The sequence below is a fragment of the Xiphophorus couchianus genome, chromosome 22 (assembly GCF_001444195.1).
Source record: "Xiphophorus couchianus chromosome 22, X_couchianus-1.0, whole genome shotgun sequence".
Taxonomy (NCBI): Eukaryota; Metazoa; Chordata; class Actinopteri; order Cyprinodontiformes; family Poeciliidae; genus Xiphophorus; species Xiphophorus couchianus.
This window is the reverse complement of record NC_040249.1, coordinates 10897896-10912871: the sequence shown is the minus strand read 5'-3', so window position 1 is coordinate 10912871 and position 14976 is coordinate 10897896. Positions and strand designations below refer to the sequence as shown.

Here is a 14976-nt window from a genome sequence, read left to right as displayed (position 1 = left end):
ATCAATCTGGGATGGTGTCGAGAATGGAGTCAAATTGATATCCATCTGCTCCCGTTATAGAGCGCATGAATAGGCAATCTGAGGACGCAGCTGATATCCTGCAGTGTGGCAGAGCCTACCCATATGGCTCCGGGTGTGTCAGGAGACTCCAAATCATTGTGGGATGCTGCGAGGGACTCCTGATATGATGCTGATGTTTTAACTAATAAGTTGGAGGTGGGGGAGGACTGTGGAATATTGTGATTTTCTTGACTTTCCGGGGTTACTGATTGCAAGTTTAGTCGATTACTTTAAAGTTCAGTGTTGGATTTTTGTCAAATAAACTAAAATAATCTTGTGAAAAAAAACATATGCATGACAGTATTCTGATACAAGTTGTGTCAGTGGGATTTCAGATGTGTTTAGTTTAAAAAAATGTAACCGTGCAATAAATAATAACATATTTGGTAAAACAATTTCCAAAGGCAGCCATTGGTCAGGCCAAATTGCGTGCATATCAAAATGTAAATACTTAATAAATTAGGATTGTTCATATAAAAAGTAGATGGCTGGGGATCCGTGTATGGGTTAAGCTGACAATTAGAAAAACTTATCGATCGTTGCTCCACGCGTGCGTCACAGGCCATATGTTTTAAAAACGGAAGTAAAAGATTTGTTTGATCCTCTATGGAAATTCATCATCCTCCCCTTCCTCTACATCTTTCAGCTTCATTTTTTCCCCCCTCATCAGTGTTTTCATTATGCTCTAGATCGTCCCCAGTTGGTGCATTTTTCACAACATTAAAGTCATTATTAATTTTGGAAATTTGTATAACTATTTAAAGTGTCTGAAGCACTTTAAAGCCACTGTTCCGGAGATTTTTATTGCACAAAAATCGAAAAACCTGATCCCACAAGGCCTCTCAGTGGCCCGGATTTCTTTCTCCTTTTTTTTTTCTTTTTCTTTTAGAAGGGTGGAGGGGGGATGAAGTCAGGACTAACAGCTTCTTAATCATCGCGCCGTTTGTTTTGCTGTAGCGCCGTGACACGGGAACGTCATTGTAGCAGTGCGGAGAGGTATACGGGGGGCAAATAGGGCTGTTGTGGGCGAAATAGCAGCAGCTTTAGGGCAAAAGTGCACTCACGTGTGAAATTACAGCCGATGGTGCTACATATTGTACCAGAAGCTCCTTTCCACCCCCTTTCAAAAAAGGAAAAAAAAAATGCAGAAACCACAAGAGGAATCGTTCTTAAACTTGTCCAGAGGGGAACGTGGACGCAATGAGCAGCCATTAGTCCAATAAAGATCTAAATAACAACTAAAGTTTGTTCGGGTGATGGTTTTACTCCAGCATCTTTGAAATGTTGCTGCATGGATTCGGTTTGGGGAAATTTGCTTGCGTACACTACAAAAATGATTTTTGGAGCGCATCAAATATAAACCAATAAAATTATTTATATAGAAATCAAGCATGTTGGTTTGTAAATGCTAATTTATGACAACAATGAAAATGTTATTTTTGATAACTTCTATCTTAACATTTTGAACAGTATTTGTTCAATTAATTTGTTTATTTTTTATTCATGGTGTGCAGCATCAAACAGAGAATAAAGTTACTTTCTTTTTTATTTGACAGGTATCGTGAATGAATATATCAACTTAATAAAAGCTATGAATCATCATCAAACCTGAAAAGATCTTCAGAAAGTTTTGAACTGGCAGCTCAATGTATTTTCTATTTTTTTTATTTGTATTTTTAATTTTTGTTGTTGTTGTTATTTGCTTTTATTATGGTCTCTTTAAAATACACACTACATTTGCACTGTTAAACATGACACAAGGTGAAAATAAAAGCAGATAAAACAATAAGTTAATTTAATTTGTTCAGAAAGTTTCTGTGTTGGAGCAAAAACTCATTTTTTGCACCCACCTTTCCAGATAAACTAATTTCCAATAAAATGTGGCTAACTTAAAAACCTTAATCACAACACAGTTCTTACATTGATGAAGCAAACCGATCGCATTTATTGATAATGAAACAATTTGTCGATATTTAAGTGGCTAAATTTCTTATCATTATTTTTTAATAGAACTGATGTAAATGTAACTGCTGGAAGTACTAAAATAAATTAAATTTCAACAAATGTTGAAAATGTACTTACTTGGCAAAATCAATTGAATTGGAGCCAATTTATAAAAAGAATTTGCCAAAATAATTTTTTTTCTTCATTTAATTTAGTTTACATATATATATATATATATATATATATATATATATATATATGTATATATATATATACCAACTGATAAAAAGCTGATATATTTATGATTAATAAAACCTGATTAACCATATCAGTTTTACTGTGGTCTGTTGGGTACTGCACACAATATTTGAGCAAATCTACAAATCAATTAAAATGCAATCAAAATGTTTAGACATGTTTGTTAAAAAAAAGCTAATGGTGTTAAAATTTGACTATCATTGGACATTGCATTTATAAATTAACAGAGTTCAGAATTTATTAATCAATAATTAACACTCACCAAAATATTTTTTTAGTGTAAGGATGAACTTCTTAACCATTTAAAGAAAGTGAAGCATTTGGCTGTGGTTGTCAGGGACAAGCCTTGTTAGATCAGATTTAAAATGTCTATTACTGTCAGTAACACTTTATCAATGGGCTTGTCCAAAAACCTGTTTTTAATCTCTCTTTTTTTTTCTTATAGAAAAAACAAAATTTTACTAAACATTAGTCAGAGGTTATTTTAGTTAGTTTCTAAGCACAGTTCACAATATTGTGTTATTAACTTCATTATTCAAGAGTCAATTGACAACATTTCAATTCACAAACACTGAAATCAATCTAAATAAATAAAATGTTTGCAAATTGTTATGTCAGTTTCATTGGTTAAGCTCTAACAGTGTTTTATAAGTGCAGACGTGCAGAAGTGACTCCTATCACCACGTTCTTCATTTATGAGCGCTCCAAGTGTTTTCTCTTCATTTTCTATTAACTTCCGGGGCAGATTAGGAGCGCATAATTCACTGTAGTCTCAGCATCAACCTTTGACCCGTCCGGCCTCAGCAGCCCATGCCCGTACACCGGCATGCATGCACGCATGCTTCAGCACAGCGGGGCGGTCTATCCTACTGTATGAGCGCCATCTACAGAGCAGAACCAGGCACAGGCAACGGGCAGATGATGATGATGATGATGATGGTAATGATGATGATGACGGCCTACTGACTGACTCTTACCTTCTCTTCTGAACACATTCAGTCAAATAACAGAAGCAGCTTACGATAGGCTTATATATATATATATATTCTTTTTACTTGGTGAACTTTTTTTTTTGGCTTTTTATAATTTAGGTGAACAAGTTAGGCAATGAATCCACGATGCATATGTAAAAAAAAAAATGGTGAAGTAGTTTTGTAGTATTATTTTTAAAAAGTCCTATGTCAAAAGTCTTAGCAGGGATCCCCGAGTGTTTCTTTTGGTGAGCCTCCGTGTAAACATCAGAAAGAACACGTCCTGATAGCGCTTTGCCTCTCCTCTACCCCCGTGCCTTTAATTTCCTTGATTCTTCACCCCAAAGTCTCATCATTTCCCATTCCGTCTCCCTCCCATTCCTGGCTGTCGGATGCAGGGACCTCCTCATTTGAGCTGCAGGTTTTTTTTTACGTGGGCGAATCACAAAGTGTTGGAATCTATTGCCTTTGTCTGACAAGTCATCCATCTCTATGCAAGGGGATCTGTGGGATGGAGGCAGGCTAGGAGAAGAGGAGGGGGTGTGAGTGGGGGTGGCGGTTGGTGGGAGAGGTTGATTGTGGGGTGCGATCTGTGGGACTGCGGCTTTTAGAAACAGACACAAGAGGAGAGGGGCTTCATTCTCAGTCCAAAGCTTCGCTCAGGCACAGCCCCGTTTCGGAGGTTGAGGGTGGACGAGCTGCTTCTGTCTCCGCCATGTCCATGTTGTTGTTGTCATCTCCGCCCCTTATCTGACTGAAGCGCAGAGCCCCGCCAGTCCAGCACGCTGTCAGGGGAGAGAGGGGGATTTTCTCTTTTTTTCTCCTTTCTTTCTTCTTCTTCTGAGCGGAGGCTCAGAGCTATATACCGTCTTGTTTGGTTTTCTTCAGGATGTCCTCCAAACACTCAGAGTGACACGAGTTCTTAAGCCAAATGTTGCTGCAGCCGCCGCGCTCTGCACACGCGTGGGTCATGCGCTGCACCTGACAGACTTTCTTCCATACTTTTTTTTTTTTTTTTTTTTTTTTTTTTTTTTTTGGAAAAGGAAAACTTAACAAGAAGAAGAAGAAGAAGTTGAAGCATCCGCGGACTCCTTTCCAAGGCGGACTGTGTTTACGCCAAAACAAATTTATATTTCTTTTTTTTTTATTCGTTTAAAGCTGCACCACAAAGGCGAAACGGCGACCTCAGTCGATTACCTTTCTTTCCTTTGCTATCCCATGGATATTCACTGCAAAGCAGACCCCTTCTCGGCGATGCACCGTGAGTATGCTGAATTAGTTTATAGAGCGAAACATCTCTGTGATGTGGCTTTCATTCCCACTCAAATTAGATTGTCTGCGGCAGTTAGCCGACTTACACCAATTGAAAAAAAAGGTGCCTATTTATATCAAACCCTTGTGGCTCCAAATCTATTAGTAAACTTATTTTAGAGTTTAGAAGCGCACAAGTAAAAAAAAAAAATAAGTAAAACATAAATGTGTTTTTTTTTTTATTTTTTTGCTATTCTACAAATTGCGCTTTTATTTTCTTATTTTTTTTATTTTGCATCGTCAAAGCGAGATTGAACAACTGAAATACATCAATCAGGTGGTTATCTTACAACTTTAATAATTGCACCGAATTTTCGAGAGTTTGCCGAAATGTGGGGGTTCTGTTTCTATTTTCTTTTGTCAAGAGTTTTTAATTGTCCTAAAATTAGCTAGATTGTAAAGCTTCCTCGGTGAAGTGGCGAATTATGAACACCTCGATTTAAATACAGAGCTTTTTATTACCTGGGGCAATATCAGCCTCATTGTGAGCAAACGAGATCTCGCTGTGTGTAAATGCACGTAAACGTGTCTCATTATTCACCATTTGTCTCATTTTAATCGTCAAAGTAAAACTGAGCAGTCCCATGTATTATTTTATTTTCATTCTTTTCTTCTTTTTCTTTTTCTTTTTTCACTCAATATGATATGGGTAAAAGAAGACCCGGACTGGGACTAAATTATTAATCTGTCCTCATTCGCACAATCCGCGTTGGTAATATGAGTTATCAAAGCTTATTTTAATTATTTACAATAATTGTAGCGAGGAAAATTAAACAGGCTGGAAACGTGATACGTGCGACATGTGCTAAGCTACAGAAGGAGTGATACTCATGGAAAATATTGTCTAATTTGCAAGAAGATATGTTTTTTTATATTAATATAGGTATAATAAACATTGAAATGTTCAATTATTAGGGTAAGAGTTCCATGAATTTCATTATTATTATTATTATTATTTAATTGATTCATTAGTGTCTATAAGTATGTGCTTTCTTTCCGTTTTTAGCATTAATAGTAACCTTTCACTTTTGAAACGGCCCCTGCATACGCAGCAGTGTGTGTCCTGTCTGCAGGTATGTAATGTTATGTCCCCCCTCGCGTTGCTGTTGTATCCCACGCAGGGCACGGCGGTGTGAACCAGCTCGGCGGGGTGTTTGTGAACGGCAGACCCCTCCCGGACGTGGTGCGGCAGCGGATAGTGGAGCTGGCCCACCAGGGCGTCCGGCCCTGCGACATCTCCCGACAGCTACGGGTCAGTCACGGCTGTGTCAGCAAAATCCTCGGCAGGTAAAAGAGAGGGGGGCCCATCATCGAGTGTGCGTGTGTGTGTATGCGCGTGTGTGTGTCCAGCATCTTTTTAGAGTATTTAAATGCACATCCCGCCCTGTCTCGGCTTCAGCCATCGCTGGCAGAGGCAAATCGTTTCTTTCCTACCTTCTTTTCATTTTCTTTTTTGTTGTTGTTTTTCTCCAAATATTTGGCGGATTTTGCCACCTCGCATGAGAAAAACATAATGTCAAAAAAAAATAAATAAATAAATAAGTAAATAAATAAATAGCTGGAGACTTTCTTAAAAGTGAAGAAGTAAACTTTAATAATTACGAAAAAAAAAAATAGAATGTTTTAGAAATGAAAGCGTATCACATAGCCTACATTTTATTCAGACATTTATACAGTTAATACTAGCAGGAAAACAACGCCTGCAAGCATCTAAACCAGCTTCTTCTTAAGGGCACCAATAATTTTTTGACATATATTTTTTTCAGCTATCAGAAGGCATTTCAGAGGTATTTCATTCCACACACACTGAATGTTTTGTCACCAACATTTACCAATAGGTCACGGTGGCATTTGGTGCATGCTGCTGATAGTGGTGAAAATTAGAAATTTAAAAGTGTGCTCTTAAAGCGTTTGTTCTGTTCTGTCTGCCCCGCTCATATTTTATTTTAATTACACTCTCTTTTTTTTTTTTGCTCGCCTTCCAGCTGACACTCAATTAGCCCCAAAACGCTCCCAGGCCAATTAATAGATCCTATTTGTGGGTAATTGTTTGCAGTAAATGTGCATAACTGCAGAACTCGATGGAATAAGCGTTGAGAACATGTTTAAAAAGCCACCTTTCTTATTGAGCATAACATTTGAAGTTGAACGGAGGCGGGGGATCCATTCAGGAAGGCTCACTCTGTCCCCATGCAGGTACTACGAGACCGGCAGTATTAAACCGGGAGTCATCGGGGGCTCCAAACCAAAGGTCGCAACGCCGAAAGTGGTGGATAAAATCGCGGAGTACAAGCGCCAGAATCCCACAATGTTTGCGTGGGAGATAAGAGACCGACTCCTGGCGGAGGGGGTCTGCGACAACGACACAGTACCCAGTGTTTCATCCATCAACAGGTAGGCGGAAAATGGTTTCTTTTTAATTCACTAGAGGATTCGGTGACACAATTTGACCCGAAAGTGCGTGGATTCATCGTCAGTCAAATTTATGGTTTTTAATTTGGTAGGCACTTTTTTTTTTTTTTTTTTTTTTTTAAAGAAACAGCGACTTTAAAAAAAAAAAGAAAAAGAAGAAGAAGCAATACTATTAAAGATATATACTCTGGCTGCACATATCTGGCGGCCGAGCCCTGTTTCGAGGGTGGTCTCACATGTGCAATTCAATCCCTCCAATGCGTGGCCCTCCACAACACGGAGGCAGCGTGGGGCCGCGAAGGATCACATCTGTCTCGATAAAAACCGATCGATACCTGCGTAACCAGATCCAGAGGCGGAGGGAAATACCCGAGTCAGGCGCTCAATACACGGACCACACTGTCAAGGAGGCGGCTGCAGCGTCCTCACTGCCAGTCAATATCCACGTCGTCCAACACAATATATGTCAAATATAAAATTCAGATTATTATTATTATTGAAAAAGAGGAATACGAAAACAATTTCACAAATAAAAATGATTAGATTATTAAATACCTATTTAGATACCAATTTTTCCCTCGTTGCGGGACAGTTTTGGAAAAAAAAACACAATATTTTTAGGTGGAAGGATGCTGTTTAAAAACCCACAAGAAGGCTAAAGAATTAAAGGAAAGAGTCCCGTAGTGCATGCAGTGATGAACTTTACTTAGGAGGCACTGTTCCAGAGAGCTCGTCCTCAGCATTACATTTTAATGAGCTGAAAAGAGTCTCATAACACGTCCAGCTAAATTCAAGGGGGGAAATAATGAAGGAAAACAAGAAAACGACGCTTGGAGATTATTCAACAGGTTTTTAAAAGCGAAATACGGTGAAGTATAATTCTCTGTTGCTCTGTTTCAAGTTTCTGTTGGAAGCATTGATGATGCGCTGCTGTGAGAAAAATGCGCCGACAGAAATTGTTTTCCAGTTTGTACGTTAATAATTAACAGCACGGGTTACAAGCCCAACAACTCTAAGAATTCACTCTGAGTTTTAGTCCTCTGATGTGTTCAGATATAAAACATGTCACCTGCTTTAACTTGATCAAAACGACAAAGGTGAATTACAAAGCATGAAACCATTCCAGGCGAAATGGTAACGGTGCAGAATAGGAGTTGGTGTTGTAAGAAGATTCTTAGAGGAGGAATTAAATGCATAAAGGAAAGGATATAGAAAAAAAAAAACCCTGGTGGTGGCCTGTGTCATGAAGTGTCTGGTTTCTGCTGTGTTTGACTGAAGAGCTTTATTTTTAAACATATTATTTCTTCTGTGATTTATAAAAGATTACATAAAGACAGGGTTTCTCTTTTTGTAGTCCAATGCCCCTTTGGAGAAAAGCACCAATAGGAGGCTTTCCATCAACATTGATCATCATAATTATATTTCTTTTGCTTGATATACTCTTTTTTTTTTTTTTTTTTTTTTTTTACACAAGAGCCAAACACCGAAGTCATTAACTCAACCACCCAGATTGCTTTTTCAATACGAACAACACACAACTCGAAACTAAGTCCTTGAATTTACGAGACTCCCTCAAGTCATGAGGTCAGATAACTGTTGTGGTGAGATGTTGGAAATTCAAATAAAATATTGATGTGGAGTTTTCTGGAGGAGGAGGAGGAGGAGGAGGAAGAGGAGGAGGAGGTTGCTTGTCTTTTGTTGCCCTACCTGAAGGAGAGAGTGGTGGAGGACATAGAGAGATAATGTGGAGAATGAAAAGTCTTAGTTTAACCCTTTAGCTGATGGATTCCTGGTCACTTTGTGTGTGGGGTGCGCGTGTGTGTGTGTGTCAGTCACATTATCTGCACCCTTTAAAGTCTGTTCTTGACACATGTTTGCAGCCAGATGTAATTCCATGTGGGATTTATGTCTCTGTCTGTTAATCAATTATCTCATGTTCTCCTGACTGTCAAAAGATTACCATAGTCATGGTTTAATGCGATCATGTCTCAGAAGAGTTACTGCAGACTTTTCATCATGGCAGCATGATTTGGGGAAAGTTTTTCTCCTTTTTCTCGTCAGTTCAAATACATTTTCTGCTTGTTTCTTTCTTACCGGTTATTATTTCAAAGCACAGGAAAGGTTAAAACACGTTGGATGTGGTGTTGGAGCCATTCAGACCCTATTGCTAACCTGTCACATTTAATTTGTGGATCACAATTTGCATGTGCCGTTTGTCTCCCAGCATCTGTTGTCAACTTTTCTTTCTGGGAGTTCCAATCAATAAACTCTGAGCACACAGAACTCCTGAGTCCCGAGTTTAGCTTGTAAAAAGAAGAAAAAAAGTACGGCTCAGAGATACAGAAATGGAGGAGAAGATTGGAGAAAGAAAAATGAAGGAAATCGAGGAGAAGTGGAGTTTGAGAGTCAGTCGTTATGAGGTACAGTAAAGCAGCGCTGGACAGAAAAGAGAGGAGAAATGAGAAAAGAGGATGGAGCTTTGAGAGATGGAGAGAGAGACAGAGAGAGAGAGAGAAGAAAAGAGAGTGTGTGGTGTGCAGGAGAGGGAGATTATTAGAGTTGGCCAGGTAGAGCCAGTGAAGCTGATCATTGAGGTGAATTGATGTGATTTCATGCTTTGTTTGCAAGATCATTCAGACCAAAGTGCAATGAAGACTTTCCCGCCACATCACATCTTACTTGTATGGGGGACTTTATCATATTTCTAACCTCAGAATCCAACTAGATTGAATCCACAATCTCCAGGGGCCAGCCCTTATTCAGCTGCACACAAGGAGCAGAGAGATTGGCCCTAAAGCCCAGAGATTGGCTATTTGTGACACGGACAGGCCCTCATGTGAGGATACAAGCAGGCCCACAAACGGCAAGAGCGCTTTGTACATGCACAGACATAAAGTGGACGTGAAGCAGCGTGTTTAAGCGTCCGAGGCCGGGCCGGTTTGATGTGAAATCTCCGCGCCGTGGAAACTAGCATTGATTGATCCATGTCTGTTGTTCACTTTATCAGGATTATCCGCACCAAAGTCCAGCAGCAATTCCACCCATCCCCTGATGGATCCGTCACGCCGCTCTCCACACCCGGCCACACCATAGGTGAGCGAATGAATAAAGCAGATTAGAGGACAGTCAAATAAGACAATCGCTGTTGCTGAAACAACTCGGAAAACACACGAAACACACACACTAACACAGCTTTCTACACCAGTGCCCAGCACAGCCTCGCCTCCCGTGACCAGTGCCTCCAACAATCCCGTAGGATCCTACTCCATCAACGGCATTCTGGGTATTCCCCGCTCCAACGGCGAGAAAAGGAAACGGGATGATGGTAAGGAAAAACACAAGATCCCCTTTTGTTTTTCATCCTTTTTAATTCATCTCATCTCTCTTCTCTTACTTTTTTTCCCCCCTCTGTGTGAAGAAGATGACATTTATGACAGTTCTGCAGTCAAGAGAGTGCTTCTGTGTGTTGTCTCCAGTGACTTGTTATGTTGTTACATCAGGCAGACCCGAGTGTTCAAAAGAGCGCTGTGATCCAATCAGTTTCATTTTTACCATACAGATATATGGCAACAGAGCAGCATCTCTATCTGATACCACTGACACTGCATATAGCTGTCATTACAACTCTAATCCCCCTTGGCGAGTCATCAGCATTGCTGCCTCTATCCCCATAAAGTCTCAAAAGGCAGGAAAAAAATCTTCTCTGCAATCTTGATTTTATCAGTGAACTTCTAGTGGTTTAATATTTAGCACTACATAAAAACTTTAAGGACATTTTTTTTTTCTGATTAAAAAAAAGACAAATAAAACGTGTATTTTACAGCTAAGAAAAGCTGAGAATTGGCAAGAAAGCAGATGTAGATACACTCAAAGATTATGTGGAAGGTTTTCCAGTCCAAGCCAGGATGTTTTTTTTTTTTCTTCTTCTTCATTCCTGGGCAGAGCAGGAGAATGGACACACAATGCCCAAGGGCTAATAGATTATCGGTTGTGCAAACAATTGGCTTTTTTTAATGCCTATGAATTAACATGTCCCTGGTGGAGGCCTGAACAGGTGTAGGAACAGACCGGTGGAGGCAGGGCAGGGGCTGTGTGCTTGCATGTGCTTGTGCGTCTTTGTGTGTGTATGTGTGTGTTTGTGTGGGCACATTATTGAGGTTGCTGGTTGGGATGATGTGGTTAAAAATGATCTCAGAGAGCACTGATGAAAACAGGCCACTTCCTTTCCTTTTATGTTTCTGTCTCTTTAGTTCTCTGGAGTGGCAACCACTTGGATGGAAGGAAAATAGGACATTGTAAGTTGAAGTTAGACAACCTTATTTCTTTTATTTTAATTTTTTTTGCTTTGCTCAATCAATCAAACCACACATCCTCTACTTTCACCTGCAGTGTATGTCTTTACTTATTCATGTTTTGCTCATAAAGTGTGGCAGGAAAATATGTTTTTTTTTTTTCAAAAATAAGTTTAAAAATACTAAGGTAAAGTTATTGCGGAAAATAATATTTTTCATGAGGTTTTTATGTTTATAAAAAAGTAGAAAATTCTGTATATTCTCAGCAATTGTTTAGATGTCAATCCTTAAATTAACATCTGTATTGTGTAGTTTCTATGTCTGGACATATTCTCACTTTTTTTAAATAGTGTTTTTTTATTAGTCAAAGTTCTCAACAATGGTAATTGAATTGCTTAAATTATATGCTAATGTATTAAGCTAAGCGCTAACATGTTTCAGCAAAATACAATTTAATAAAGACCTAGTAGTAGATATTTTATAGTGGATGTTTTATAGTAATATCAACTAAAGAATTTTTTTTTACTTTGTTACAACTTTATGCAGACAACAATGGTCTTTATTTTGTTTTGAAAAAAAAAAACATTGACGATGCATTTCGGTAGTTGTACCCTAAATTGTAACTGTTCTCTGTAGGTACATGAGAACTGCTTTCGTTTGCAGCCATATTCTAACTTAAGGTTAATTCTTTAATTAATACATCATTTTTTAAAGTTTTAAAATCATTGATATGGCAGCTGAGTTATTACTCAGCTGCCAACTGAGCTTAGCCTGTAAATGAGTTGAATCATGTGTAAAAGTATTAAACTACAAGACAAAATGTCTCTGCATATTTTAAATCCTGATGGCGCTCTTTATAAGAAAGATTTGTACCGTCCTTGTTCGGCTTGTGTCACAATGTTGTTGGCTAGTGCTTCTTGTGTGACTGAAGTCAGCAGTTGCCCTTTCAGGAAGAAAAAGGTCCCCATTACTGCAGGGCTGTAGAGATAATGTAGTGTGACACGCGTTATGTACACCTGGTCCCCCGTAAGATGAGCCTCAGGGACGCGGGTGCCATAAGAGCTATTAATCTGTCCTTGTCATGTGTTATTGCAAATTAAAAGTAGCATGTTACACTGGACAGCTCACGCAAGAGAAGGAAAAAAAATTGTTTTGTGAGGAAAGTAGGGATAAGGTAGGTCCTGGCAGACTCGATAATAATGGAGCAGGGATTAGTTCTAGGATTTGTGGATGGGTTTGACTCCCACCTTTTGCCTGGAAATGTGTTTGTGTGAGAGTTTGTGGCTTCAGATGCTCTTCGCATCTACAACACAGTGACATTTAAAAAGAATTTGCAATTCTGCAGAGAAAAGCTATTAATTCACAAATTAACCCCCTCCACCCCCCTTACGCCCCAGTCCCCTCCCTCTATCTTGGATGTGCAAGCTATTGAAAAGACAAAAGAAATAGCCTTAAGGGGGAAAAGAGAGTCTCGGCCCTATCTATGGAGAGATTGGTTTGCATGTCTGCAAGCAGTGATACCAATTATGCCAGGGCTTGGAGTATGCGTCTCAATGCACATCTTCCTTTGCACCATCCCCTCCCTTCCACCATCATCGCCACCACCCAGCTCTGAATCTATCCATAGCCAGATTTATTTGTGTATCTCATTACGGGGAATGGAATGATGTTCCTGCCAAATGCATTAATAGTAAAGTAGAGGAAATTAGCCTGTTGTACAGCATGTTCTCCCTCAGTCATTTAAACCTATAGCTTGTAGTGGAAGCCAAGAAAAGTCAGAGAGGATTGGGTGACAACTGCCGAGTGTAAAAAAAATAAAATAAAAGTTTCTCCCATTCAGTTACACTTTCAGGACTTAGTGCCAGGCCATTTCCAGACTCAAAGTTTCATTTAATCTTTTCAAGGAAATGGATATAGTCAGAGCCGGCCTAGGGTATAAACAAACTTTGAGATTTAACAAGGCCCCCACTGAACTTGGAACCCAAAGCAGACTTGAATTCAAAAAGGACAGATTTGTAACTGTATACATACAATGGAAAAACTTCAAAACTGTAATGCTAATTATTCATTTAATATTTTTTTTTCTATTTCTAAGTAAATCAGTGACAAAAAACAGATTTTTCTAGAAATGCACCAGTATTACACTCAGATTTTGTTGATCAGCTATGATCAGTAAACAACATAGCAAATACTGAAACATCAGATTTTTTACTTAAAAGAGCTCCCAGCACTTTCATCTGAAATTGAATTTAAAAAACAAAGACTCAGGATTAGGACATATAATCTGATCATAAATCAGGATAGTCTTATAATTCCTAATTTTTGTTGTTGTTGTCAAATATGAAACAATTACATCTATCAAAGAATATGAAGCACATATTTCCTTTCTATGTTTTGTAGTAATTTTAAAAGATAACCAAATTTGGTCAAAATTTCAATCTGCAAGTTTCAGGAATAAACAAAACTGGTACGTCTCTATGTTTTTCCCCATGGCTAAAAAAAATTCATCTATCTCCCCGAACTCTTGAACACTTACAATGGGTTTCAAATTAAATTCTGATTAGTGACCCGTAGAGCAACAGTGTAATGTAAATTTAGTGCTCTCCTGGTCGCCTGACCTCGACAATGTTTGCAGTCAGGTTGATGTGACCCAACGGCGCGCTTTCTTCTCATGGCTGGACGGAGCCCAGCGGAGCTCCTGGGAGGACAGGCAGCAGGGAGCTACAGTGATAAATTATATTGAGAAAGCAAAGGTCATAACTTGTGATTGTAGCGTGGGTGTGGGATGAGTGCAGAAGGGGAGCTGATGAGTGTGTGAGAGCTGAGAAAGAAATACAGCCTCTTCATTTACGACAAAAGAACGATCACGGTCAGCTACCTGAATCATATCAACATCGCTCAAAGCCTTGAGGGGGGAAAAAATGCAATTTAGATTTGTCCACATTTATGTTTGGCTTTTTCTGACATTTTTTTTGGAGTGAATCTTTTAACACATGTGACCCATTTGTGGAGTTTAAATCAGTTAGTGTACGGATTTGAACCTGGGCCTACACTGGTTGACTAGTCAAGCCTCTCCATGACAATGAGTCAATAGAGGATCACTTTAAAAAATAAATGCATCCAGACTGAGACAGAAAAAATGGAATCATGAGTGCCATAATGGCTGTGATGGGGTGTGCGCGCGCGCGCGTGTTTGAGAGTGTGTAAAAGAGGGAGAGAAAGAGAAAAGCGCAGGTTTGAGAGGGGACCACAGAGCGTAACATAGAGACAAGAAGTTGTTAGGGCCCTGACAGTAGACGAGGCACAAAAGAGGTCCACACTGCTTTCCTCCCCCTCCTCCTTTCTTCAACATTTCATTTCTTCTCCCATTGTCCCTTCTTCTTCATCTGTCCTTAAACGGCACGGCTGCTCTGGACCACATGTATCGCTGTAAACAACACACAATGAGATCAGTTTGAAAAATACAATATAATAAAGTGGGGACTCACTTGGTGGAGAGGAATCATGTCAGAGAAAAGTCAATTATGGGTAGCAATGCTGAGAATTAATGGAGCGACGCGTTGCTGCGCACAAGAAGGGGAGAAAAAGGCACGGGAAAAGTAGAGAATTCATTAATTGCATTCCAGAAATACACACCCATGCAGGATGGCAATGCTAAACGACAGGCTGGTACAGAGGAGGGAGATGAAAGCAAAAGAGGACAAAAACACAGAATCGGAGATGAAAAA

At 39.3% G+C, this 14976-nt stretch overlaps 1 protein-coding gene across 5 annotated transcripts in view; it reads left to right on the top strand.

Annotated features, from left to right (window-relative positions):
* Positions 1-3372: 3372 nt before the first annotated feature.
* The window catches only part of pax2a (paired box 2a), a 37712-nt gene continuing 26108 nt past the window's right edge, over positions 3373-14976 (top strand). Inside the window, exons 1-7 of one of the 5 annotated variants that reach the window (XM_028005949.1) lie at positions 3376-4494; positions 5666-5831; positions 6311-6331; positions 6741-6938; positions 9964-10049; positions 10162-10281; positions 11207-11251. In XM_028005949.1, the coding sequence (XP_027861750.1) occupies positions 4452-4494; positions 5666-5831; positions 6311-6331; positions 6741-6938; positions 9964-10049; positions 10162-10281; positions 11207-11251 (679 nt within the window). In that variant the 5' untranslated portion in view covers positions 3376-4451. Of the gene's footprint in view, positions 4495-5665; positions 5832-6310; positions 6332-6740; positions 6939-9963; positions 10050-10161; positions 10282-11206; positions 11252-14976 lie in introns of all 5 variants that reach the window. The other 4 variants (XM_028005951.1, XM_028005950.1, XM_028005953.1 and 1 more) reach the window with 4 other exon arrangements.